General features: G+C 56.7%; 2 protein-coding genes across 4 annotated transcripts; both read right to left on the reverse strand.

The window, feature by feature from the left end:
- Positions 1-2,620: 2,620 nt before the first annotated feature.
- Positions 2,621-25,067, reverse strand: RHOG (ras homolog family member G). 3 transcript variants are annotated; one of them, XM_072993354.2, is made up of 2 exons: positions 25,022-25,067; positions 2,621-4,184 (listed from the first exon to the last, which is right to left on the reverse strand). In XM_072993354.2, exon 2 carries the CDS (start codon positions 4,124-4,126, stop codon positions 3,551-3,553), a length of 576 nt encoding a protein of 191 aa, XP_072849455.2. In that variant the 5' UTR covers positions 4,127-4,184; positions 25,022-25,067; the 3' UTR covers positions 2,621-3,550. The 3 variants fall into 3 exon arrangements, with proteins under 3 accessions (XP_072849455.2, XP_072849454.2, XP_072849458.2); XM_072993353.2 differs by lacking the exon at positions 25,022-25,067 and adding an exon at positions 18,216-18,338; XM_072993357.2 differs by lacking the exon at positions 25,022-25,067 and adding an exon at positions 9,387-9,499.
- On the reverse strand, positions 20,496-25,068 carry LOC140705378 (rho-related GTP-binding protein RhoG-like). The gene is made up of 2 exons (XM_072993202.2): positions 25,022-25,068; positions 20,496-22,661 (listed from the first exon to the last, which is right to left on the reverse strand). The coding sequence occupies exon 2, from the start codon at positions 22,598-22,600 to the stop codon at positions 22,025-22,027; it is 576 nt and encodes a 191-aa protein (XP_072849303.2). The 5' UTR covers positions 22,601-22,661; positions 25,022-25,068; the 3' UTR covers positions 20,496-22,024.
- Between the last annotated feature and the right edge of the window lie 1,601 nt (positions 25,069-26,669).

The raw sequence follows: 26,669 nt of genomic DNA on the forward strand, positions 1-26,669 counted from the left end.
CTTTCTCCCTTGAAGTTTCTTTTCCCCAGTTGCGCTCTTTGTCCCGTCCCCCCCTCCCCATATTGAGCAGAACTCTCAGGATAGAGAGCAGGGTTGTCGGCCTTTGGAGGACTTCGGATGATCTTCCCAGTAATTTCCTTGGCCTTCAGCAGAGCTTCTGGGAGCTGAGCTGAGTCCGCTGCAGACTTTCCAAGGAGGAGGTCCCTCCTCTCAAGGAGCCCTCCCTCCCTCCTTGCCTTGTAGGCTGGTGCTGCTCCGGTTGCCTCCTGCCCTTGTTCATCTGTTGCTCCTCGGGCTCGGTGGAGTCTCGGGCGGCTCCTCAGGCTCTCCGCTTCGGCAGGCGGTCGCCTGCAACCCTCCCTGGGAATCCCGGCTTCTCACCAGCCCCCCACCCCATTCCTTGGTGTTTTCCAGCCCTGGAAGCTCAGGGTCATCGTCGGAGGAGGAGTTCTCCAGGTTGGACCCCACTTACTGCTCCCCACAGGGAGCCCACGCTTTGTATGTTTCTTAAGGGTCGGCTTGGCAGCCTCTGCCTTTTGCAGCATGATGAAAGCACCCCTTTGAATAATCCTGAATCACCCTCCTCTACTCGTAATCATCCTGATGTGCTGCTTTTGGAGAATCTTAGAAATACCCACAACCATGTTCTCCTTTTTCCTGCCCTATGTGTCTCTGATACGTTTTCCTAGTGCCGAAGGGGTATCTGTCTTAACTGCTCTCCCTTGGAAAATACTGTAAACACTAAAAAGGTGTGCTGCTTATCTACCGCCCCATAAGCGCTTCAAGTTAAGAATTAGTCCTCCCCTGGAAAGCCGTGGGGCGTAGTGAGAATGCAGAAGCAGTGGCCGTGGGCAGGAGTCGCCAGGGCTGGCCATGGAGCGCTGGTGGTGGCCTCCCGGTGGGTGGGTGCGTGCGTGGCACAGACAGGCACGTGGCCACAGCCCTTCCTTCCCTTGTCCTCTTTGCTCTTCCCCTTCTGGGCACTTGTTTGTTCCCAAAATGGGTTCCAGGAAGAGGAACAAGGGCCTTTCTGGTGAGAAGAGGCGAAGGAGGAACCGAGGCCGGACCTTGCCGGCACTGCCAGGAGGCAAAAAAAAAAAAAAAGGACAAGAAATCCATCTTTGCCTCCCTGGGCAGACAGGCAGGCAGAAGGCCAGGAATTAGTAGCCCAGGGGACTCCCAGCTCGTCCTTGCCACGCACCCAGCTTTGGGCCACCCCCCACCAGGAGGAGGGAAGGGCCAGTGGGAGCTGCAGGCCTAAAGTCCAGCTTTGGGGGCTTTGGGGGACCCAGCCGGCTGGTGCTGCTCAGGGCTTCTTCGGCCTCAGAGCCGCTTCCCCGCTGGCCTCCAGTGACCTCCTGCCGGCCGGTTCCTTGTGGCTGAGCTGCCAAAGGCCTCCGATGCTTGAAGGCGGAGGCAGGTCAAGAGGTCTCAGGCCACCAGGAAACGCCTGAATGGGGGGGAGGGAGAGGAGCCTTTGGCCAGAGAAGCCCTCCCTGATGGACCTGACAGGCAGGCAGGCAGGCGGGCGGGGGGGGGCAAGATGGAGCAGAGGAGGGGAGGGGGTTCCTGGCCTCTTGGCTCAGAGCGGAGCCCTCCCCGCCCCCGTGGCCTGATCGCCTGGGAGCCCGGCCGCCTCGGTGGCCTTTTCAGCCGAGGGGAACTGAAACTGCCAAGCAAGTGCCTGCCTCGCTTCCCCAGCCGTGCTTCCTCAGGAGGGATCACAGGCCAGCAGGCAGAGCCGCCTTCCCCCCAAACCCCACGTTGGGTCAGTCCTTACCCCGAAGAAGCATCTGTTCTCAACTTCCTTTGACCTCTTTGCTTCCCTGGGGTGGCCTCATCCAAGCCACATCACCCCCACCCTGTCCGGGCACATCAGGCGGGAGGGCAGACAGGATTGTCATCGGGGTCGGTGAGCGGACCGACGCCAGGCGCTCAGGAGAGTGGCCGGGCACAAACACACCTCCGAGGGTCGCTTTCTTCTTAGGGTGTTCTCCCAACTCCCCCCCCCCGAGGTTCATTGTCTGTTTTCCTCCCAAGACCGGCCGAGCTCTGCCTCGGGGGCTCCGAGAGCAGAAGGGAAAGGACGGTTTCCAGCAGGGGCACATGAGGTCAGGCGGCCCCAGCCTGGCACCCTTCAGGACCCCAGGACAAGCCTTTGGTCTGGGCCCCCTGGGGTCTCCCCTCCCTCCGCGTTCTCACTTCCTCCTCTGAAGGCAGGGAAGGATTGGCTCCGGCCTCAGTGAGAGGGCGCCTCCTTCCCAGGCTGACCCCCAAAAGGTCCCGTCCTGGGAAACCCTTCCAAGGAGGGCTGCAGAAGCGCCCCTGCCCCACCAGTAGGGACCCCAGAAAGACAGCAGCCAGAGGAAGGCTCTGAGGACCGAGGACCTTTGCCAGCGATCCAAAGCGGCTTCCTAGGTCCAGAGGGCCAAGCCCCTCCGATGGCACCTGCCCGACATGGGAGGACCCACTCTGCCCCCCCAAAGGTTCCTTCTCTTCCAGCCCCAGAGCCTCCCCGGATTGCCGGCTGGGTCCTGCCCCACTCGGTGCCCACAGCCAGCTCTGTCGGCCCTTGTCCTCGGGGGGGGGGCACAGCTGCAATAAAGCCACAAGCAGGAGGTGGGGGTCGGACTGAATCTTTATTCTTACGATGCCAACAAGTCTTCCACGCAATGTGAGTCACAGACCCAGAACCAGGGGAAGGAGAGATCGGGGGGGGGGGATGCCCTGAGACGTGGTTGTCTGAAGCAGAGAGTGTGATACCTGCCCGAGTGCTCAATACCTGAGAATCTGGGCCTTCGCACCTTCAGGCACGTTCCTCGGCCCTATGGCTTTGAAGCGAAGGCTCGCAAAGGAGTCGCAGCGCTCAGTCCGGTCTCAGGCGCCAACTAGACAGGGCCATGAGAACCCAAGAATGCCTTGTCCCTCCAAAGATGTACTTCCTTCAAAGCTCCACGCCTAAGCAATCAGGTTTGCAAAGGTTGCTCCCGTTTCCCTCACAAAACAGAAAAAGACTCTGATCTGCAGCATGGAGAGATGAGGGAGGCTCACGCTGGAACAGGTGTCTTTTGCTGCTTAAAGGAGGTCTCCTTTGAACAAGGTGCTCTTTCATCTCGTTCAACCCTCAGAAACCGAAGGAGGCTGGCATTGAAATTTCAGTGGGTGAGGGAAAAGGAAGCAAAGTCCACAGAAGAGAGATGGTTTCCTCCCACTCTCCTTCAACTCCACAGAACCCCGAACATCCTCAACAGAAGGGTGGACCTTTGGGAGTCCAGTTCTACCGGTCTTGGAAGATTTCTACCCCACCCCCACAGCTCCACCTCATGATGAGGTTCAGAGAAGCTGACGGAAAGGCAGGGATTTCAGCCTTGCCTGAGCAAACAGGGGTCTCTCGGAGCAGGGGAGCCTAGGCAGGAAAAATACAGCAGTGGGGAGGGGGGATCAGGGCCAGAGGATGGAGCAGACAGGTCTCCCGCTCTCTCCGGAGGCCCTGGAGGCTGACCCATCCGAGGGCTCCCCATTGGGCAGTGGAAAGTGGGGTTCTATCTATTCACAGCAGGAAGCAGGGCTTTTTGGGTTTGGCCGGGGCCGGGTTGAGGACAGCTCGGACGGCCTCCGTGAAGACGTCTTTGATCCCCTCCTGGTTTAGGGCCGAGCACTCCATGTATTTGACTGCTTGGATCTGTTTGGAGAGGGCGACGCCTTGCTGGGTTGTCACAGGCTGCTGGTTCTGCTCCTTCAGCTTCTTCAGGGCCTCTGGGTTGTTTCTTAGGTCCTTCTTGGTGCCCACCAAGAGGATGGGCACACCTGGGCAGTGGTGGCAGACCTCAGGGTACCACTTGTGTTTCACATTCTCGTAAGAGCATGGGCTGGTGATGGAGAAGCAGATGATGAAGACGTTGGTCTGGGGGTATGAGAGCGTCCGCAGGCGGTCATACTCCTCCTGCCCCGCAGTGTCCCACAAGTTCAGATTCACAGTCCTGCCATCCACCGTGTTCTGGGCGCTGTAGTTGTCGAAGACGGTGGGGATGTACTCGTTGGGAAAGGCGTTGGTGGTGTAGGAGATCAGGAGGCAGGTCTTGCCCACCGCCCCGTCGCCCACCACCACACACTTGATGCTCTGCATCCCGGCCACCACCAAGCAGGAGGGGGAGATAACGTTTCCTCGATGCAGTTTCAACAAACTAGAAAGCAGGGGAGAGAAAGAAGGAAAAAGAGAAAGAGAAAAAAAAGGTCAGGCTGAGAAACCGATGGAGACCGCTGGGGCTCGGGTACAACGTGGTCCATGCTGAGCCACAACAGGCCCTCCGTTTCATCCCAAGCTGGCTGAACAGAAACAGAAACCATGACGTCTCTAAAAATCATCCGAGGGCTTGTCTGGGGCTGTTTGGAACAGGCCTCTCTGATTTTGAAACTTAGCAGTCAGGCCTAGTTAAGTATTTATTTCTTTATTACATTTATACCCTGCTTTCCTACCCAAACAGAGTGCTCAAGGCGGTTTGCAAATTAATGGAAGGAAGATAAACAGGTAAAACCAAATTCAATGAAGAAATCATGAAAGTAAAGCAAACCACTGGCACCATAAATTTTATTTATTTATTTATTTATTTATTTATTTATTTATTTATTTATTTATTTATTTATTTATTTATTTATTTATTTATTTATACCCCGCCTATCTGGACTACTCGTCCACTCTAGGTGGCTTCCAATATGAGGTAAAACAATAAAACACAAGGATATACATAATCCTTCAATGACAACTGTGATGAGATGGGTTTTTGAGTTAAAGTCTTGTAAGGAATATGGGGTTTTGTAACTGAGAAATGAGCAAGAGAGGTTCCATCTTGTTTCTTTGTATAAAGTATCTTTGCTATGCTAACAGGTTGTTTTCTAGGCGAGCAGAAAGAATGTTATTCTGATAGCCTGAGAAAAGGACTCGGTGTGATTAGATGGGAATTGTTGTGACTTTTTGCGAAACCACAGTAAACCCAAATAACATCTGGTGTGTATGGGAAAGAAGTCATGTGGTGCAACAGGACTGTTTGCCTAGTAACGAACTCTGATTGGATGACATCGTGGGAAGGTGCGATAAGCCCTTGCCAGTTACTCTTGAAAAAGGAACTTTTTGCCTATGGACATTGTCTTTCAAGACCGACTCTTCATTCATTCGTGACACATGGGACTAACCTTTACTATACTGGATTACCCTTGGACTTATGGGCTTTTTCCTAAGGACTATGCATGGACTATTTCCTATGGACTGTTACCTATGGAATATCCTTTATGGACTTCTTTTCTTGAAATGCTTCATATGGACTATACTCTTGGACTTTTCTAAGGACAATGGGACTTTTACTGAATTTTTCTTTTTAGTACAGGATTCTTGTTCTACAGGATCACTGAGGACTATAGCCTTTTTATAACCTACTTGGATTATTTTGTTTTTACTAATGAATTACTGGACTGGAACTGTTTTTATTCTTTTTAATGGCTTTTTGTGTTTTTGTAAGGTTTTTGAACACTTTTCTATTTTTCATGTTTTCTTTGCCTCACTACAGAGTTGTAAATAACTAACACGATGCTTATTTTCTTGCTTTGGCTTAGTTTGGTTTTGATACCTAGTAACATGCTTATTCTTTAATAAATTAAAGATTATAAAACTCAATTGGTTTTCTGAACAGTACACTTGTCTTAGGGTCATCTGAGAGTGCTGCCTCGGCTTAGCATACTTAAGGAGTCCAGCAGTGGTGCAAGTTAAGTCTAAGGACTACAAAGCCCACTTGATCTTTTCACAGTAATATCTAAGAGTATAAGGGTGTTCTTATGTGGGCAGACTTGTAAGAGGGAGTGTTGTAGCATGGCTAGCTGAGCTTGGACTCACTCAGCCCATTTTAGCGTGTGCAAACTCCTGATTGCTCTCTGTCCAGGCTTACACGTGTGTTTTCGAACCCGTGTTTGCTGACAACAACTACAATAAAAGAAGACATTTAAGAAGAGAAAAATAGAAAGGAAATCAGGTATTAACTGGAGGGAAGGCCTGGGTGTACAACCAAGTTTTTAATTGGGTTTTAAAGATGCCCAGCGTGGGGGCCACGCGAATCACCGGAGGAAGATTATTCCAGAGGTGAGGAGCCACCGCCGAGAAGGCCCGGTTTCGTGTCCTTTCCTTCTGGGCCTCCCTCAGCGTTAGGCTCCTCAGCCTCACCTCCTGACTCGTGCGGGTGATCCGGGTAGACCTAGGTGGGAGTAGGCGTTCTGCCAAATATCGAGGTCCTAAACCATTTAGGCCCTTATAAGTAAGCATTAAGACTTTGAAGTCAACGCGGAAACGAATGGGCAGCCAATGCAGTGCGGCCAGAATTGGAGAAATGTGTTGGTATTTTCTCACTCCTGTAAGCAGCCTGGCTGCCACATTCTGCACCACCTGAAGTTTCCGCATCAGCCTCAAAGGCAGCCCCACATAGAGTGTGTTACAGTGGTCTAATCTTGAGATTACGAGCGCATGTACTAAGGTAGTGAGCGCCCCTGTGTCTAGGTAAGGTCGCAGCCGGGCAATCCGCCAAAGGTGGAAAAAGGCGGTGCGGACTACTGACGCCACCTGTGTTTCCATGGTGAGCGTCGGGTCCAGGTGTACCCCCAGGCTGTGGACCCTTCGCGGCCAGGGTCACACACCCCCAAACGAGAGAGAGTCACCCAAGCCACCAGCCACAGGGCCACCCACCCTCAGAACTTCCGTCTTGTCCGGGTTCAGCCTCAGCCTGTTCTCCTGAATCCATTGCAGTACGGCCCCCAGGCAGCACTGAAGGGACAGGACGGCATCACCTGCAGTTGGTGAAAAGGAGATGTAGAGCTGGGTGTCATCAGCATATTGATGACACGAAGCCCCACACCCCCTGATGACCCCACCCAGCGGCCTCATAGAGATGTTAAACAGCATTGGGGAGATAATCGACCCCTGTGGAACCCCACATTTGAGGCTCCACGGGGCCAAGACACTCTCCCCAAGCTGAATTCTCTGAGGACGGTCCTCCAAGAAGGAACGGAGCCAGGCCAACGCAAGGCCACCAATTCCCAGCTCAGAGAGCCTCCCCAGGAGGATACCGTGGTCGACGGTATCAAAGGCCGCCGAGATGCCGAGGAGGACCAACAGAGACATTTTACCCCTGTCAGCCTCCCTCAACAGGTCATCATACAGGGCAACCAATGCCACTTCTGTACCGTGGCGCGGCCTGAAGCCCGACTGAAACAGATCAAGGGCATCCGTTTCATCCAAGTGGGCCTGAAGCTGATCAGCCATCACCCTCTCGACCACTTTGCTCATGAAAGAAACGTTGGCGACGGGCCTGTAATTGCCAATTTCGTCCGCTGCCATATTAAGATAATGGATTAAAAGTGACTCAGCAATGGAGGCTCCGCATCATATGCCAGTACAGTATTTAAAAATAATTTTTCCTCCCTTTTCCTAATCAGTCAGAGTGGAAAGCGATCACAACCGAGAAGGTAGCCCAGGAGCTACATAGGAGAAAACCTTTTCCCACATGCTTTCTTAGACGCCTGCAATGGCTCGCATTTTGGAGAGGGTTCTCTCCTGGAGATCTGAAAAGCCAATACAGGCTCCTAATGTGGTCACATGCAGGCCCTCAGAGAGCCAAGATCCTTTGGGCTTTTGAGGTTCAAACCCAGATGGGACGGCAACTGGCTTCTCTCCGTGTTGGGGTTATACAGTCAGGATACCTGCCGTGCACCACTCAGCAGCCTAGCTGCCGCTTGTTGTACCAATTAAAGATTTCCTTCAAGGGCAGCCCCCCACAGTACCTGTTGTAGTAGTCAGTATGTGATGTACCATATTTTTCTTTGTATAAGACTATACTTTTGTCTAAAATCTTTAGACTAAAATTGAGGGTCGTCTTATACACGGAGGTAAGCTGGGGAGAAAAAACAAGTGGAGGGGAAAGCAGGGATCAAAGTGATCCTGCATGGCTTTGATCTCTGCTTTCCCCTCTACTTGGTAATCCTTAGCAAAAGGAAAGCAGGGATCAAAGTGCTGCAGGATGGCTTTGATCCCTACTTTCTCTTCTGCTTGCTAAGTCCCATGGGGCTTAGCAAAAGGAGGGGGGAAGGATCAAAGTAATCCCATGGCTGTATAAGGGGGAAAGGGATCAAAATAACTGTGCAGTTGTAGAATTGCTTTGATCCCTTTCCCCCTCCTTTTTGCTAAGCCATGCAGGGCTTAGCACAAAGGGAGAAAGCAGGGATCAAAGCCATCCTGCAGCACTTTGATCCTTTTTACCCTACATTTGCTAAGCCCCACTCAGATTTCTTAATTTGGGGTTAGAAAAGGGGGGGTGTCTTATACATGGGGGCATCTTATACATGGAAAAATATGGTAACTAAGGCATGGATGACTGTTGCAAATTCAGGACAACTCCATAAAAATTGTACCTGGAACACTAACTGAAGGCTTGTAAAGCCGCTTCTCCTCACCTGGATGGAAGGCACCTGGCAAACGTGGGGGGGGGGCTCCCGGTAGGGTTAGGGACCAACCCTACCAGACACAGTTGGAGGCACTGGGTTGGAGTGACGCCAGAGGTCCGACTCCTTTCCTCCCATGGAAAAGACAGCCAGAGAATGAATGCTCCTCAAGATCTGGGAAGGGCTGGTGGGGAACCAGCGCCGGGACGAATGATCCAAGTGGACTCAGAGCTGGGGCGGGGCTGCGGAGTGGAGCTGAGCTGGGGGGGGGGGGACCGTGGTGGAAATTGAATTGAATTTACTTTATTGTCATTGTACTTCTGTACAACGAAATTAAATGCCAATGATTAAGAAGCAAGAGGACAAGCCTCGGGTCAGATCACAGTCTCTCTAGAGTTGGCCTCAGAGGAGGCGGACAGGATCCGGAGGCTCCGTCGGTCAGCCGGAGGCAGTCATTCACCTGGACCACCAGGCTCTGTGCTTCCCCCCCCCCGGGCTGTTCTGCAGCAGCAATATCTACAGGATCCGCAAGGCACCTTGAGTCTGGGCGTGGGGGCACCCGCTCTGATTCCTGGAGTTGGGGGGCACAAGAAAGAGAAAGGGGTGCCAAACCAGCATGCCAAAGGCTGAGGAAACAGGACAGGAAGAGGCTTCAGGTAGGAGTCATCCCCCTGAAGCAGGATGGGGCACAGAGAAAAGGGAGATCTTCCTCGCACAGCGGGTAGTTAAACTGTGGAATTCAACGCCACAGGATATGCTGAAAGGCGACTGGATGAGTGCATGGAGGTTCAGCCCGCTGATGGCTATTAGACAAGGTGGCTACTATTGGCCACTTTGTCTGTCAGAGGAAATCTCTGATCATCATTGCGGAGCTGAGGACATCAGATGGAAAGTGCCATCACTCTCCTTACCTGGGGAGGGTTTCCCATGGGGGGGGGGGCATCTTGCCAGCTGCTTGGAGAAGATTGAGCATCAGAGCAAACTTTGTGTTCAGTGAAGAAGCCTGAAGCAGAAACCAAACAAGAGGGAGGTTCCAGTGCCCGAGAGAGAGGGAGAGACTGTGTGTGTGTGTGCAAAAGCCTTCCTCGCCTTTTGCCTCTTTCCCTCCCCACCCCCATCCTGCCACCCCCAGCAACCTCCCTCCTGCCTGCTTGTCAGTGGAGGAAAGGAGCGAGGCAGCTCTGGGCGTGGAGAGCAGCTTCAAAGCCTGAGAAAAGGAAGCGAAAACTGCAAACAGGAAGCAAAGGAGGGAGGCTCGGAAGGACCCAGACCTTCGAGTGCCTGGGGCAGGAAATCCAAGAGACTGGCAGGCTGGTTGGCTCCCCCCCCCCGCTGGCCCCCCGCCCCAGCCAGGAATTGGCACGGGAAGGAGGGCTCCTCAGCTCTTGGGGTGGCCACCTAGACAAGTTGGACAAGTTCCTCTTTTGGACTACAACTCCCAGAATCCAGCATCTCTTGAAGGCACCAAGTCACAGGAGACCTCTTGGAAGCTGGGAGGATCATGGGCATCAGACCTCCGAAAATGCGAACGGATTGGGACGGCACACAGTTCTCGCTCCAGAGCCACCTTGGACCCAACGGAGGAGGTCCAGTTTGGATGGTTTCCTACCATCATCAGCATCATCCTCTGCACAGCCACTGGGGTTCCTCTCTTGGTACCCAGTGCACAACGTTGCCATGCCTGGGGGCCACTTAACCAGGGTGAGCTGCCTGAGCAGCAGCGCAGATGATGTCGGGGGGGGGGAGGGACAAGCCTGGGAAGCAGCAATGAGGGTGGTGGTAGTGGTGGCAGCTGCCAGGCCAAGTTGGCAAGGGAGGCTGCCTGCTGCGTGGGCGCCCCTGCATCTACCCCCCCCCGACCGCTCAAGGCATCCATCCTCAACATGCCGACGCAGATGCCCTCCCTGTTCCCAGGCTGGCCTCCCACTTCCGGCCCTGCCTGCCTTCCTCCTGCTCTCATGGCCCAGCCCTACTCGGGCGAGCGCGCCCAGCCAAGGCTCAGAGCAGGAGCGGGGCCAGGGGTTCCCTCTACGTGTGCTGGTCCAGCCGTGCCCGTTCCTCCCAGCTGGCAAGCGGGTGTGGCAGCCCCTTAGTCCAGCAGAGCATCACATTGCTCCCCATGCCCGGGAGGGGGGTCTTCAAGAAGGCGGATGTGGCCCCCACCCTCCTGCCTTTCCCTGGGACCTCAGTGGCCTCAGGAGCCCTGGGCCAAGGGCCCGCACCACAGAGCCACTCCGGGACCCAGCGCCAAAGCCCCTCTGGGTGTTGAGACCATCCCTTCCTTGGGATCGGCACCCAAAGCGCAAAATGCTCAGGGCGATGGGCTCCGCTTCCTGCCGAGGAACCAGCCACAGCCTCCGAGCACCACAGAGCTCCCCCTGCAAGGAGAACTCCCTTACAGACCCCTAGGCGTTGCTGCCCCGCAGCTCTAAGACCCCTAGGCGTTGCTGCCCCCCAGCTCTGAGACCCCTAGGCGTTGCTGCCCCCCAGCTCTGAGACCCCTAGGCGTTGCTGCCCCCCAGCTCTGAGACCCCTAGGCGTTGCTGCCCCCCAGCTCTGAGACCCCTAGGCGTTGCTGCCCCCCAGCTCTGAGACCCCTAGGCGTTGCTGCCCCCCAGCTCTGAAAGAGGGGGGGGTGGTAGTTTTTCCTCACCTGACCTTCACCATGCAAAACCCTCCGTTCTATGCAAATCACAGGATTTGCCAAGGTTGGCAGAGACCTCAAACAAGTCCCGTTCTGATGCAAAACTCTGTGTTATATGCAAATCAATCGTGGGATTTGCCTGAGTTCCAGAGACCTTAAACAATCCCCGTTCTCTCGGCTGTGAGGCCAAAAGCCCCCATCGGCTACACACTCGCAACACACCTGGCCCAACCACACATCTCAGCCCTGGTGCCTCCGGCCAACACCGGCAGGGGCCCGTTGCCTGTGGCCGAGCATCGCTGGGCCACTCCTTGGTGGAGAACCGTCAGGGTGAGAGGGACACCCGTGGAGGAGAGTTACCCACAGGATCCTCCGGCCCTGGTCCTTTCTTCTCAATGATCAGCGAGACATGGAAAGATCCGAGTGGTGGGAGCTACTCGGAAGTCACACCCATCACCTCCTGTTCAACAAACTACAGCTGGTTTACACCACAGGAGAAAAGCCTCTTTCCTGCCCCCTCTGCCCACTTCCCAGGAGGTCCGGCTGCACCTGGCAGGTATAAGCACCTGGCAGGTATAGGCAGGGACCTTGCAAGCAGGTGGCTGCCATTGGTGGGCCTGGATTTGAGGGGGGGGCACAGGGTCTTCCCCATGATGGTGACCTGCCTGAGCTCACACGGTGTCCCCCTCCAAGGAAAGCGGAAGAGCAGCTGATGCTGCCAAATGTCCTTGGCACCTGTGTGCGTGTGCGCACCTGCAGCCATCTCGGGAAAGGGGGCGCGTCCAGAGGAGAAGCAAGAGGAAGGAAAAAAATGTGTTGGTTTTTTTAAGCCAATCCACTCTGAAAGGCCCAGAAGCGCCAGCTTCCCAGAAGCAACAGAGGAACGGCGGCCTCTCTTCTTCTCCTTTCAAAACCTCCCGTTTTGCAACTGCCTGGGAACTCGGAGATGGCAGGAGGGCCTCCGTTCTGCCCGGCCCAGGCTGGGGGTCCGCCTTCTGCAACGCAGCCCCTGCCTTCCCTCCCACCCAGACTCAGAAAAGCCCCTTCCGGCCTGTGGCAGCCACTCACCGCCCCCCCCCCAGCAGGGTGGCTCATGGCTCTTCTGGCAGGGGACGATGGGAACTAGAGTCCCACCCACCCCTCCCCCCTTGAAGAATTTTCCATGGAGGAAGGCAGAGGCCTGAGACAACTCCCCCCCCCCCCCAGATGATGTTTGGCCAAAGACATTTTTTAAACTGTTGCTTTACTTGTTGCATTACTGACTGCTGCTGTTTCTTTAAAGAAAGCACCCCTTATATTATGACACAAAACCTGAAATCTCTCCAGAAATGGTTGGCATTTTAAAAAGTAACGAGGAGCCCTTGACCCGCATGAAGAGTTCCCATGGGCAGGATGCCCACCACCTTCCCTGCAGCCACCTGAGAGATAACAGAGGTTCCCCTCCTGGAAGCTTCGCTCCCTGGGTAGCCCACTGTCCCCTCTGGAAGCCCATCGCGATCCTGCGCTATTGCCGGGCAGGTTCCAAGGGGGCAGGAGACAGACCTGCCAGAGGGGGCCACGAAGCGGCCAGTGCCCACTCATGATGCCAGGCCACGGGGCTGCTGTTGAGACAAGCTGCCACCCAAACCGCCTGGGCTCACCCAGGGCAAGGACAATGGATGCCCAGGGGGAGCGGGGGGGGGAAGCATCCAGGCAGGCCAAGCGATCCAGGCCCACCCGGTGCACTTGGGAAGGCAAGCAGTGCTGGAGAAGGAGGACCATTCCCCCCTGCCCGCCCCAGGGCGGCTCCTTGGCCCAGAAGAGGAAGCCGCGGGCCGAAAGCAGGCCTCATCATGGGCCGGTCTGTCTGGGGCCGCATGACTCACGTTTCCTTCCAGCCTCGTCCTTCTCGGGTCCCCCCTCCCCACAGCCCTCCCCACAGCTGGCGGCTCCTCCCTAGCTGGAGATCCCTCCGTCCAGTCTTCCCACTCCACCAACATTGCTGAGACCCCCTGTCAACTACAGGTCCCATAATCCGACAGCTGGCTGGGTGCTGGGCATTGTAGTCCAAGAACCCTGGACCCACTGTGACGTAGCCATCAGGTTTATTTTGAATAAACACACACCCTCATCCGTGTTCATTCCAACTGGGCCCTTTCATGTTTGGATGCGACTCTCTGAGGGCTTGGAAGCAACAAATTACAAAAGTGTCGTTATGTGCAACTGGTTACTTTTGTTAACGAGGATACATCAAAGTGATATTTCAGAAGTAGCACCACCATCAGAAAGTGATTTTTAAAATTTTATTTTAACCGGTATAACAAATAATGTTTTTTAGCTATTTTCTAACGCTACTTTTAAGGCATTTTAGAGAAATTCTGATGAGACTTTTCTGTCTAACTTGCTTGAAGGATTCTTTGCTGCCTCAAGCCAAGGTAAAAGGAAGGGTCAAGAAAGCTAACAAGCAGAGCAGGAAGAAACTTTGTAAGTTATTTTCCACGACTGTGTAATAATAACCAAAGAGAATGGGCTGATTTTCAAATGCTGTAAAGAGTAAAGGAAATGTGTTCCTTTGAAACAGTAAATCTTGCAAATTTTTGGAACTCTGTGAATTAATGCTGCATGGAGGAACTGCTCCTCCTCCTGCTGCCGTAGGGAAGCATGCTAGAAATGAGAACAGGAAGGCAGGCAGGAAGGCAAAAGATATCCATCCCTCAGACAGACAGACAGACAGACAAGCGCTGTTGTTAAGAGTTGCTTATTTCCTTCTATGCTTCTATTTAAAGCAGAGAAACAATGGAGGCCATTCCTAAAGATGGCGTCCACCCAAGTGGGTCCAGGGTGATTTGGACCCCAAGCCAGGCCAGAGCTCAGAGTGGCGAGGGCTGGAGGTCCTGGGTTTTTTTTTTTTTTTTTGAAGAGGTGGGGAGATTTCTGCCGGGGGTTCCCAAGAGGGACAAATCCCTGGAATGCCAAAGAAGCGCCGGGCTGGACCACACGAGCAACCTGAGAGGTGAAGGGGGGAGGGTGACGCTCTCCCCCTCCTCCCTTCCCCTCCCATGGCCTCCTTGGCCCCAGGGCTCCAGAGCAAGGCCGGCGGCCCTTCCCGGCCCCAACCCTGCGGGAGGGGGGCTGTGGGCAGGAGGCAAGGCAGGGCAAGACAGGATCACTGGGTCGGTGTACATACACACACAGAAACACACACACACACATACCCCACCCGGGCACTGGCTGTTCATTTTCATTCATTCATTAGGCATCCTTCAGTCTCGAAAGACTATGGTAAGGTGTTGCCCATTCTGCTGACGACCTCCAACAACTCATGAATCGTTTTAGCAAGGCCTGCCAAGACTTTGGATTAACAACCAGCCTGTTCAGTTTGGGGGGGCTGGTTACAAAAGGGGGGGAAGGTGTGAGAGACCCAGGACAAAACTGGGTCTGGCTTTACTGCTTGGGGGCACATCCTCAACCACTCCGACAGCCACGTCTCACTTTGTAGGGTCTTGCCCTATCCTGACCACGAATGTCAACCACGCACAGCTTTGAGGGGCAGGAACGCATCACAACGGCGGTGCCGGTTCCTATCGGCAGGAAAGGTCTAGCAGGGTTCCCCTCCTCCACCAGAAACGTAGTCGTATTTTATGAAGGGAGGGGGCCATTCGAGGTCACAGCACCCCGACACTTGGCATGGCAAGAGGGACAGCTGGCACTGGTCCACGGTTGTTGCTGGGCGGTGGCAGTCCCCCTCCCCATCACTGCGAGGCATCCAGCTGAACCCTGAGGAAGCAGAACAGACTAGATCTTCATTCCTGCTTCTGGGACCATGGGGGGGGGGGGAGAGCTTCAACCTGCCCACTCCTGCCCCTCCACCAAGGGATCAGAGCTCATGTACAAAACGCATGCATCCTGCTTGAACCTGTTGCTTTTCTCAGCAAAATGAAGAAGTGAGCACAGTCCTTCCGTCATCAAAGCTTCCACGCGTTTTGCTGAGAAAAGCAACTTTTTTTCCTTATTATGATTAACTGTGTTTTTGCCCCATGATGTTTTTCTAAAATCCACCGATGAGCCATATCTTCCAAAATTCTGCTGAAGTGTGCAAGCTTTTGACTCCTTCAGATCTCTTCAGCATGCTCGTTGAGAAGCCGGGCAAGGGAAGTCCCTGCTTCTAGAGCCCCTTGGAGTAACACCCTGCCCTGTTCTGAGGGGCCCCCTTGGGTTGGGATAAAAGCAGGCATTGGAAGGATGCTGCATCTCTCTTCTCCCCCCCCCCCCCACTTTCAGAGCCAAGCTTGGGACTGGGGGGGGGGATGGGAAAAAGGAGGGGAAAATACCTCCCACCCCTCCCTTCAGGCCCGGCCCTTGCTTTCAGTCTCATTGCCGCTTCCCAAGCCTCATTCCGCCTTCAGAAAGAGTCCTCACAAGGACAACTGAGCGGGATCAGACCGTTGGATGCTCAGCTGCAAGCAGAGCGGTCGCCCTGCAGGGCCAGACGGAGTCCCCTCGCTGGTTCGGGCCCAAAGCAAACCCCCCCAACTGCTCGGTGCTAGGAGGCGGCAAACGGCAGGAACAGCCGCGAGAAGGATGATGGGCAGCCAGACCGTCTCCTGGCAAACGTCCCAGGGGTTTCTAGAAGATGGCTTCCTCCTGGAGGGAGGCCAACAGGGCTGCCCAGAGGGACCCGAGAGGAAGGGCTGAGAAGCCCCTTTGGCCTCAAGGCATTTGCCTCGCTCACGTGCCTCCCTCCCCTCCCCTGCCCGCCTGCCCGCCTTTGGGCACCCTCCTGGGATTTTTCTGGTCCCTCTGTGCAGTGGCCCCCATGCTGTCATGTGGGGTGAAGATGCGGGCAGGGCTCCCTCGAGGTGAAACGTTTGCACTCCTGCAAGGGGCCTGCAGACAACCTGCCCTCTGAGATGGTGCAGGGCAGCCCTAGGAAAAGATCTCTTCCTTGTTGGTGCCACCCCCAGAGTTGCAGGGGTCAACCCCCCCCCGCCATATGCGTGCCTGCCACTGGCTCAAGAGGGCAGAGAGAAACCTGGGGAGAGGCTGCCACGGTGCCGGCCCCACAGGCAGATCCCAGGCCTGGCCCATTGGGGAAAAGTGTCAAGACCGAACTTGGGGATCTCTGTGGGAGGGGGAGCGGGGAGCGCTCTCCATCTCACAGAAGCCCCCCCCCAGGAGTCCAGTAGTGGAGGGAGGGGGGAGGAGGGAACAAAACTGGGCCACGCTGCTCCTATAGGGGGCAGAGAGAGGGCGAAGGTTATGGGGCTGGACACCTGTCCATAGGAAACAGATACCGGCAGGAGCTGTCAGCGGCCAGTGGCAGACTTTGGTCAAGCCGGCTAGGACTGCAATAATAAATAAAAATGTATCATCACTACGCTGGAGGTGTAAGAAAGAGAAGGGGACATATTTACATAAGTGGTGGTCATAAGTGAAGTAAGTAAGAATGAGTGGAAGCAAATTTTTAAAGAAATAAGGGGAATAACTGGATTAAATATTCAAATGTCCCCATCAGTGGTTTTATTGAATTTGGTTAAGAAGGATCAATTGTTGAAAGAAAATAAGGACTTAGTAATAATAATGTTTATGGCAGGAAGGTTAATTTTTGCAAGAAACTGGAAAAATGATAACCAACTCAACTTAGAGGAACGGTATAGAGAACTATGAGATATGGGAATTAATGATAAACTGACATGCGATATGAAAATAAGAAGAGGCCTATTAAAAAATAATGATTTTAAAGAAAATATGGAGTGTATTCTTGGGATATGTATTTTGGAGAGGGAAGGGGATACACCGAGGGAAGAAACAATGAGGTTCTGGAGAGAAAATGGACTGAATGAAATTTAAAATATTATTAATGCTAGCCCTGAGGGTGAGGGTGGCACTGGCCTATTATGAAATTGTATTTTATTGTGCTGTTAGGTTTATGTTGTTTAGGTTGGATCTTTGTTTAATATATTTATTTTTAAAAAAGGACAGCAATCTATAAATCTGTCAATCAATCAATCACTCCCAGAGGAGTAGTAACCCCCCCCCCCAAGGGGGCTACATTTCCACAAAAACTTTCAGCAGGCAAATTCCTGGCCACCCTTTCCAAGCACCGCGAAACTCCCTCCCGGTTTGCTGCGCCGGCCCCCGAAGCAGCCTGGCTGGGTGGCCCCGCGAGCCAACGGGAGTGGAACCTCCAGGTTCAAGAGCAGTCGGCTCCCCAAAGACGGCGGGGACAGGCGGCGCGGACAGGCCCTGCCAGGAACCGTCCGAAAACCTCCCGGCCGCCTGGAGGGAGCCCAGCCGTCCAGCCCCGACGCCGACCAAGGAGCGCAGGGACAGCCGGAGCCCGAAGCCAGCGCCGCCGCCGGACAAGCGGAGTGGGGCGGGGTGGGGTGGGAAGGTTGTTCGGGGATGCCCTCCCCCTCCAGGGAGCCTCGGCAAAGGGGTGGCCGGGGGCTCCTCCGGGCTGACTCGTGGGGAGGCCCCCGGGCAGCGGACAGGCGGCCGGCGCCGCTCCCTTGGCGAGGAAATCCTTCCCGGAGCGGTCGGGGAAGGCTGCTCTCCGGGACGCCCCCCCCCGCGCACCCCTTCCCGGCTCCGTCCCCCCCCCCACGGCCGCCCCCGGAGAAGGGAGGCCCCCGCGGGCGCCTCTGGACGACCCCGCCGGGCAAGGCAGCGCCTCTCCCGGGCAGCGCCGCCGCGTCCTTCCCTCCCCCCCCCCCCCGCAAACGGGCACGGATCCTCCCTGCGGGCCCTGCGGGGACGGGAGGGGCTCCAGGCCGGGTCGGGACGACGACGAGTCTCCGGGAGGGCGCCGGGCTCCTTCCCCGCCTTCCTTCCACCCGGACCCCCCTCACTCCCCGCCCCCCGGAGCCCCGGCCGGGGCGAGGGACCCCGAAATCAGCTTGAGGGCGGGGGGCAGGGGCTCGGACGGTTCCCTCCTCCTTTTCGGCTGGCACTCTGCACACGCTCAAGGGTGGCCTGGTCTTCTCTCTTACGTTCACCGCCTCCCCCAAAGCGGAGCCCCGCGGGCCAGCCCGGCTCCGGCCGCCAAGGGCCCCGATCCCTCTCCCTTCCCCCCCCAACTTCCCTCTCCCGCCGATCCCGGACGGAGACGCCCTACCTGGGCTCACGGCGGTCCCCGCGGGCCGGCGGAGGGACGGAGGGACGGGCGGGCGCCGCCGCCGCTGCTGCTGCTGCTGCTGCCGGCCGAGGAAGGAAGGAAGGAAGGAAGCCGGCCGGGAAGGCGCCGCGCCCGGGGGGGGGGGGAACCTCTCTTGGCCTCCCCGCCCCGGGCGCCGCCCCTCCCCTCCCCGCCCCTCTCCTCCCTCCCGCAGGCAGCCCCCGCCGACCCCCGGCCAGAGCGGGGCGCCTTCTGCCCAGCAGGTCGAGGCCCTGGCCCTGCCCCCGCGGGGGGGGGCTCCAGGCAGCAGGCGCTCCGAGGTAGACTGCCTCTGTTCGGGGAGGCTCCGTGCGGCGCCCATTGGGGGGGGGAGCCCTTCCCGCTCAGCCAAGAAGCCTGATCTCTGGGGCTGGTCCTCCCTCCCGAGTTTGAGGGTTATGGCCTCGGGGTTAGCAGCTCCGTCTGCCCCCCCCCCGCCACCGCCACCGCGCCCCCCTTTGGTAATCTCGGAGCCCCCTTTGGGGACGCGAGGACCATCCCTCCAACAAGCGGGGGCCCTCGGGAGCCCCTCCGGCCCGGGCGAGGCGGGGATCCTCGCCCGTCAAAAAGTCCCCCAAGCCAAGCCAACTCGCCCCAGTCTCGTGGGGGGTCGCTGGCGGCCGGGGGGGGGGGACTCGCCCCCTCTGCCGGGTCCGGCGAGGTCTCCTCTGTCAGCAGCCCCAGCTGCGCAGCCTGGGCCGGTCCTCTCCTTCCCGAGGGCCACACACGCGGGGGGGGGGGCGGGAAGGGACCGGCAGCCAAGGGAGGGGCCGCCACGGGGGGGGGGAATTGATGCGACCCCAGGGTCGAGCCTCACTTAGCAAGCGGGCCGCTCCGTTGTGGACCAGTCTCCAAAGGCAGCCCCACGCAGAGCGCCTTGCAGTCATCCAGCTGAGACGCAACTCCCCAGGAATGGGCACGGAAGGCAGCCCCGTTTTAACCGTGCAAAGGGCGGTGCTTGGCCCTCACAGCAACCGGGGGGTCAGAGGAGAATTGAGGCGCGCCCCCCCCTCCGCTCGCCCTAACTTATAGATAGCTCGGGTTGGGAGGAGGGAGCGGGTGCAGGACGCAGGCCGACTCTCTCTGGGGGGAAAGGCTGCCTGCCCCGACCCACAGCGGGAGGGTTTCTCCCTTGATCACGTCCCCCCCCCCCGTCCCCGGGTCTGGAGCCTGGGGAGGGAGGGAAGGAGGGAGGGAGAGGGCGGCAAGGCGCCTGCTGCCCTCTGCAGGCGGGAGCGGGGCGAGACAGGGGCGGCGGTGCTGGGGCTGGAGAAACGCTCCGGAGCAGGAGGTCCGGGAGACACGGAGACCTTCCACACGTACACACACACACACACACACGGAAGAGCCCCCGTGAGAGAGAGCAGGCGGGACGGGTGGCCGTCCGAGATCGCATCCCAGCCCCTGCCGCGAAGGAGAGCCCCCCCCTCCGCAATGCCGTCCCCCCCAGGCGGTCCCTTGCACTGTCGAGCCTCAGGGAGGGCCAAGGAAGTTCGGCACCTCCTTCCTGGAGGCTCCTTCCCTGGGGGGGGGGGGCGCAGAAGACAGGCTTCTCCCTCCTTCCCTTTCCCTTCCCGTCTCGGACGAGGGCTGCCCGGGAGGCTCCCCCGCCCCCTCCGCTTCACGCCCCCCCCCCCGGGCGAGGGTCTCCGGGCTTTCCCTCCTGCCACTGCCTCCCCCCCCTCCCGGCTTCGGGATGCCCTTCCCGCGCCTCCCCCGTTCCCGCCGCAGGGGAGGGGCGAGCGCCGTCCTGCTGGGGGGCCTCCTTCGCCCTCCGACCTTTGGTCTGCCCCCCCTGCTCTCCCCTCCCTCCGCGTTCTCACTTCCTCCTCTGAAGGCAGGGAAGGATTGGCTCCGGCCTCAGTGAGAGGGCGCCTCCTTCCCAGGCTGACCCCCAAAAGGTCCCCTCCCGGGAAGCCCTTCCGAGGAGGGCTGCGGAAGCCCCCCTGCCCCACCAGTGGGGACCCCAGAGAGACAGCAGCCAGAGGAAGGCTCTGGGGACCAAGGACTTTTGCCAGCGATCCAAAGCGGCTTCCTAGGTCCAGAGGGCCAAGCCCCCCCCCATGGCACCTGCCCAACATGGGAGGACCCACTCTGTACCCAAAGGTTCCTTCTCTTCCAACCCCAGAGCCTCCCCGGATTGCCGGCTGGGTCCTGCCCCACTCGGTGCCCACAGCCAGCTCTGTCGGCCCTTGTCCTCGGGGGGGGGGGCGCAGCTGCAATAAAGCCACAAACAGGAGGTGGGGGTCGGACTGAATCTTTATTCTTACGATGCCAACAAGTCTTCTGCACAACGTGAGTCACAGACCCAGAACCAGGGGAAGGAGAGGTCGGGGGGGGGATGCCCTGAGACGTGGTTGTCCGAAGCAGAGAGTTTGATACCTGCCCGAGTGCTCAATACCTGAGAATCTGGGCCTTCGCACCTTCAGGCACGTTCCTCGGCCCTACGGCTTTGAAGTGAAGGCTCGCAAAGGAGTTGCAGCGCTCAGTCTGGCCTTTGGCACGAACTAGACAGGGCCATGAGAACCCGAGAACGCCTTGTCCCTCCAAAGATGTACTTCCTTCAAAGCTCCACGCCTAAGCAATTGGGTTTGCAAAGGTTGCTCCCGTTTCCCTCACAAAACAGAAAAAGACTCTGATCTGCAGCATGGAGAGATGAGGGAAGCTCGCATTGGAACAGGTGTCTTTTGCTGCTTAAAGGAGGTCTCCTTTGAACAACCCTCAGAAACCGAAGGAGGCTGGCACTGAAATTTCAGTGGATGAGGGGAAAGAAAGTCCGCAGAAGAGAGACGGTTTCCTCCCACTCTCCTTCAACTATGAAGCACACACGGAACCCCGAACATCCTCGGCAGAAGGGTGGACTTTTGGGAGTCCGTTTCTACCAGTCTTGGAAGATTTCCACCCCACCTCCCCCTACACACACACACACCCCTCAAGGAAGTGCAGAGAAGGCTGCTGGCAGTCGAGGTGGCCATAGCTGGGGAAGGGGCTCCTTGTTCTCTGGGGGAGGATGTCCTCTGGAAAAGGGAGGACGCAGAGCATCTGCCCTGAGGGTCAACACCAACCCTGGGGCTGGAGAAGCACCTGGAAGGGTGAGCCAGGCCAGAAAGGCAGGGGCTCCCTGGGCCCAAGCAGCGCCCCCCCCCAGGAGAAGCAGCAGCAGTTTTCACCTCTGGAAGAAGAAAATGCAGCTGCTTCCTTGGCTGGTGACAGAATTCAGACTCTGATTTTACAAATGCCGCTCTTCCCCAACCCCTGGTTTCTGGTCCATCTCCTCGCTCCCTTCCCTGCCCTGCTGCCCACAGCAAGACCGCGTCCTCCTCAGCTGGAGGCAGAAGGAAGGGACAGGCCACGTGCTTGGGAAGAGATGCACGGCCTGGGTCCTCTTTTCCTCGCTCCCTCCAGGTGTGCCTTTCCCCTTGCCCCTCCTCGGAGCCCTTCTGTCTTGAGGGACCGGCCGGACATGATGAGGTTGGGAGAAGCAGACGGAAAGGCTTTGCCTGAGCAAAGACGGGCTCTCTCGGAGCAGGGGGGGGCTTCTGTTCATGCCCAAAGGGGACTTTCCTTCCTCGCCACCTTTGCTGGGTGATCCCAAGGAAGTGGCTCTTCCTCAGAAGGAGGACAGCAAAGCCTAGGCAGGAAAAATACAGCAGTGGGGGGATCAGGGCCAGAGGATGGAGCACACAGGTCTCCCGCTCTCTCCGGAGGCCTTTTGCAGCTGACCCATCCCAGGGCTCCCCATTGGGAACTGGGAAGTGTGGGGCCTCCTTTCACAGCAGGAAGCAGGGCTTTTTGGGTTTGGCCGGGGCCGGGTTGAGGACAGCTCGGACGGCCTCCGTGAAGACGTCCTTGATCCCCTCCTGGCTGAGGGCCGAGCACTCCATGTACTTGACCGCGTGGATCTGTTTGGAGAGGGCGACGCCTTGCTGGGTTGTCACAGGCTGCTGGTTCTGCTCCTTCAGCTTCTTCAGGGCCTCTGGGTTGTTTCTTAGGTCCTTCTTGGTGCCCACCAAGAGGATGGGCACACCTGGGCAGTGGTGGCAGACCTCAGGGTACCACTTGTCTTTCATGTTCTCGTAAGACTTTGACCTGGCGATGGAGAAGCAGATGATGAAGATGTTGGTCTGGGGATATGGGAGGGGCCGCAGGAAGTCATAGTCCTCCTGTCCCGCAGTGTCCCACAAGGTCAAATTAACAGTCTTGCCATCCACCATGTTCTGGGCGCTGTAGTGGTCAAGGACGGTTGGTATAAATTCGGTGGAAAAGGTGTTGGTGGTGTAGGACATAAGGAGGGAGGTCTTGCCCACTGCCCCGTCGCCTACCACCACACACTTGATGGTCTGCATCTCAACCACCACCAAGCAGGAGGGGAAGATTTTCGGGTTTCCTCCTTGCAGTTTCAATAAACTACAAAGCAGGGGAGAGAAAGAAGAAAGAAGAGTTAAAAGGGAAAGGCTGAGGGGCTGCTGGGCCCCTCCCTGCTGCAATGTGCTCCACACTCATCCACTTTCCCAGTAAAATACTGTGCTCAAGGCGATTTACAAATTTATTAAGGGAAAATAAACAGGTTATATTAAATTTGATAAAGGGTGTGTAGCGATTACCCTGCTTTGGCTCAGGTAGAAGATTATTGGCATGTACCAAGGAGAGCGGTGGGGAGGCGGAGGCAGAGAAACTAGAAGGGAGGGGGGAGTCCAAGTCTGGTCAGTTCAGTCAGAGGGAGACAGAGAGGAGAGAAAGCATTTTTGGGGGGGGGGGTTGAGACAGAGAGAGAGAGGGTTTAAGGAGTGACTAGTCAGAGTGCCACCGGTATTAATTAAGACAGGAGAGGTTAAGGTAAAGTGCAGAAGCTTGGTGTAACTTTAAGAATGTGTTTAAGAGCTATTCCTAAAACAACTTGCAATAAATCATCCTCTTTCTGTTTAAAAGTTCAGTCCTGAACGGACCTCTGCCTTTTGTAGGAAATATAGGTCGATCAAGAGCTCAACGGGTCGGCCAGCACGTGTTGAAGGGCGTGCTGGGATACTGGGGTGAGCTCTGGGTTGGGTGAAACCAGCAGGGGCTGCGGGGGGGGGGAGGCAAACGCCTCAGGGTGTTTAAAACCACAGAAGACTCTGCAGGTCTCAAGCAGTGGTGTAGCCTGTGGGCCCCCCCACACACACAGGGGCAGTCGCCCCGGGTGCAAAATGTTTATGGGGTGCCAAGAAGTCCAAGCCTCTGCAGCCAGAGTCTGCTGGGTGGCCATCGCACCCGTCGTCTGCGAGGGGGACCTGTAACTTGGACCCCATTGTCTACGTTGCATTTTCGAAGTCCTGTGGGCTCACCCCTGGCCTCACCGGCTTGCCATCCCAACCACCCATTGCAAAGGCTGCAGGCCTCACTCTGGCAAAAACAGCAGGCCTGCTCAGTGCAGCAGCAGCAGGAGCAGGTATGGCGTTCTCAGAGGGGCTGGGGAGGCTCTTGGCATGCTCGGGGGGGGGCTCTTACCATATCTTCAGAGATGGCCGTGGCTGAGAGGCAGGGGCCACTGGGCAGGGAAGCCTCTGGGGCAGGGTGGGGTGAGGGTGGTGAGGGTGGGGGTAACACAGGGGTGTGAGGGATCATGGGGGGGGGGGAGGTAAAGCCTGCTCAGCTTCCATTCCAGACCCGCTGCAGGCAGTTGGGAGGCAGGAGCAGGTGGGGGCAGCCTTGCCTCCCCCCATGTGCTGGTCACTCAGGTTTCGCCACCAGCTGAAGCCCCAGCTTCCCAGAAGCAAGAGAAAAACTGTGACCTCTCTTCCCATTTCAAAAGCACTACTTTTGCAACTGTTTCATAACATACTGGAAAGTAGTTTGATTTTTGTTATTTTTTTAACTAATACAAAATACTGTATGATACAAGGTACAAACTATCATAATTGGGCTGCCCACCCCTATCGGGTCCTTCTGGAGAACTCTCCTCCTCCTCCTCCTCCTCCTCCTCCTCCTCCTCCTCCTCCTCCTCCTCCTCTTTTCCAGAATTGCATTGATCCTTGTGTGGGGTCTTTGCCTCTTCTTCTTATTAACACAAATTCAATAAATCTACCCCATATATCCCAAAGAAATGTCTTTTTTTGTCTCCCCGTTCTTAAGTTTTAGAATACAAGTCAATTTATCATTTTCAGCAAGATTCCAAACTTTGCTTTTGCTACTCATTGAAATGGCAAGATGTAACTCATTGCATTACTTCTACCGTTTCTTTAAAGAAAGCACACCTTATAAAATGAGACAACATCTAAAATCTCTCCAGAAACTTGTGACAAGCCTTAAAACGTAATTTTAAAAAAGTAACGAGGAGCCCTTAACCATCACACCCGCGCGAAGAGTTTCCATGCCTACGAGGTCCACCGTCTTCATTGCAGCCACCTTGTAAACCCCGAGGGAGACCTTCGGGGACCCCCCCCGGGACCCCCCCCCCCGTCCTCCCCCAGCTGCAGTCAAACAGGGTAACGTCCCCGAGTTGAGGAAAGCGGGCAGGATAGAAGCCCCCACCCAATTCCTCCCTTGGCGGAGGGGGAAGGGCCCCGATCCCAGGGGATAACGGGGGGGGGGGGCTTCGGCGGTTCCCTCCCTCTCTTCGGGGAGAAAGGCGGCTGGCACTCTGCACACGCTCAAGGGCGGCCTGGTACCCTCAAAGCGGAGCTCCCGCAGGACAGCCCGGCTCCAGCCGCCAAGGGCCCCCGATCCCTCTCCCTTTTCACACACCCCCAATTCCCTCTCCCGCCGACCCCGGGACGGAGACGCCCTACCTGGGCTCACGGCGCTCCCCGCGGGCCGGCGGAGGGACGGAGGGACGGGCGGAGGAAGGAAGCCGGCCGGGAAGGCGCCGCGCCCGGGGGGGGGGGGAAGCTCTCTTGGCCTCCCCGCCCCGCCCCTCCCTCCCGCCGCCATCCCGCAGGCAGCCCCCGCCGACCCCTGGCCAGAGCGGGGCGCCTTCTGCCCGGCAGGTCGAGACCCCCGCCCGGCTCCCCCGGGGGGGGGCCTCCAGGCGGCAGGCGCTCCGAGGTAGACTGCCTCTGTTCGGGGAGGCTCCGTGCGGGGTCAGCGAGGGGCGCGCGTGGGGGGGCGCTTCCTTCCTGGACCAGCCGTGGGACCGCCGGCGGTGCCCACCCGTCCCTCCACCCGCGGGAAGGGAAGTGCCCTGTGCCCAGTTAGGTTCCTCCGTCCCAGGATCGGCGGGACGGGAACGGAAGAGAGGAAGGGGAAACGCACTTGCCAGGACTCTCCGAGGTCCGGGTAAGCACACCCGGAGGACTGAGACCCTTGACAGAAACAAAAGCGCTCAGAGGACACCCAACCATGGCCAAATCTCCCGCTCTTTCCCCACGCGGCTCGCCCTGCATCAATTCCCGCCCGCCTGGAGACGTGGCCCGTTTCTCCTCCGGTCCTATTGCGAGACCTTCGGGAGAGGGACGTGGCGGTGCCCGAGGCTCTTCTACCTAAGCGTAGCTTTCGGGAAAGCGGCCCTTGCCTCTCTCGCTGGTCTGCAGCCCCTTTCTTTGAATTTTAGTTTTCTGTGTTCGTTGGTAAACTTCTGTCATTGGCCTCTATGCTTTAGGACTTAAAACCCTTTGGACCATCTCAGGACAAATTTACACGAGTAGAAGGTAGCTTCGTATGTTGTTGTTTAGTTGTTAAATTGTGTCCGACTCTTCGTGACCCCGTGGACCAGAGCACGCCAGGCCCTCCTGTCTTCCACGGCCTCCCAGAGTTGGGTCAAATTCATGTTGGTTGCTTCGATGATACTGTCCAACCATCTCATCCTCGGTCGTCCCCTTCTCCTCTTGCCTTCACACTTTCCCAACATCAAAGTCTTTTCCAAGGAGTCTTCTCTTCTCATGAGATGGCCAAAGTACTGGAGCCTCAGCTTCAGGATCTGTCCTTCCAGGGAGCACTCAGGGTTGATTTCCTTTAGAATGGATAGGTTTGTTCTCCTTGCAGTCCAGGGGATTCTCAAGAGCCTCCTCCAGCACCACAATTCAAAGGCATCAATTCTTCGGCGGTCAGCTTTCTTTATGGTCCAGCTCTCACTTTCATACATCACTACAGAGAAAACCATAGCTTTGACTATTCGGACTTTTGTTGGCAAGGTGATGTCTCTGCTTTTTAAAATGCTATCTAGGTTTGTCATCACTTTCCTCCCAAGAAGCAGACGTCTTTTAATTTCGTGGCTGCTGTCACCATCTGCAGTGATCATGGAGCTCAAGAAAGACAAATCTGTCACTGCCTCCATATCTTCCTCTTCTATCTGCCAGGAGGTTATGGGGCCCGTGGCCATGATCTTAGTTTTTTTTGATGTTGACAGCTTCCTATACTTCAGCCTTCATTGGCTGCCTAAAGAGAGGCAGGGATGGTGCCTGGCGAAACTTTGGAGGAAGCTGGTTCCAGAGGAAAGGG

The sequence above is a fragment of the Pogona vitticeps genome, chromosome 3, assembly GCF_051106095.1.
Source record: "Pogona vitticeps strain Pit_001003342236 chromosome 3, PviZW2.1, whole genome shotgun sequence".
Lineage (NCBI taxonomy): Eukaryota > Metazoa > Chordata > Lepidosauria > Squamata > Agamidae > Pogona > Pogona vitticeps.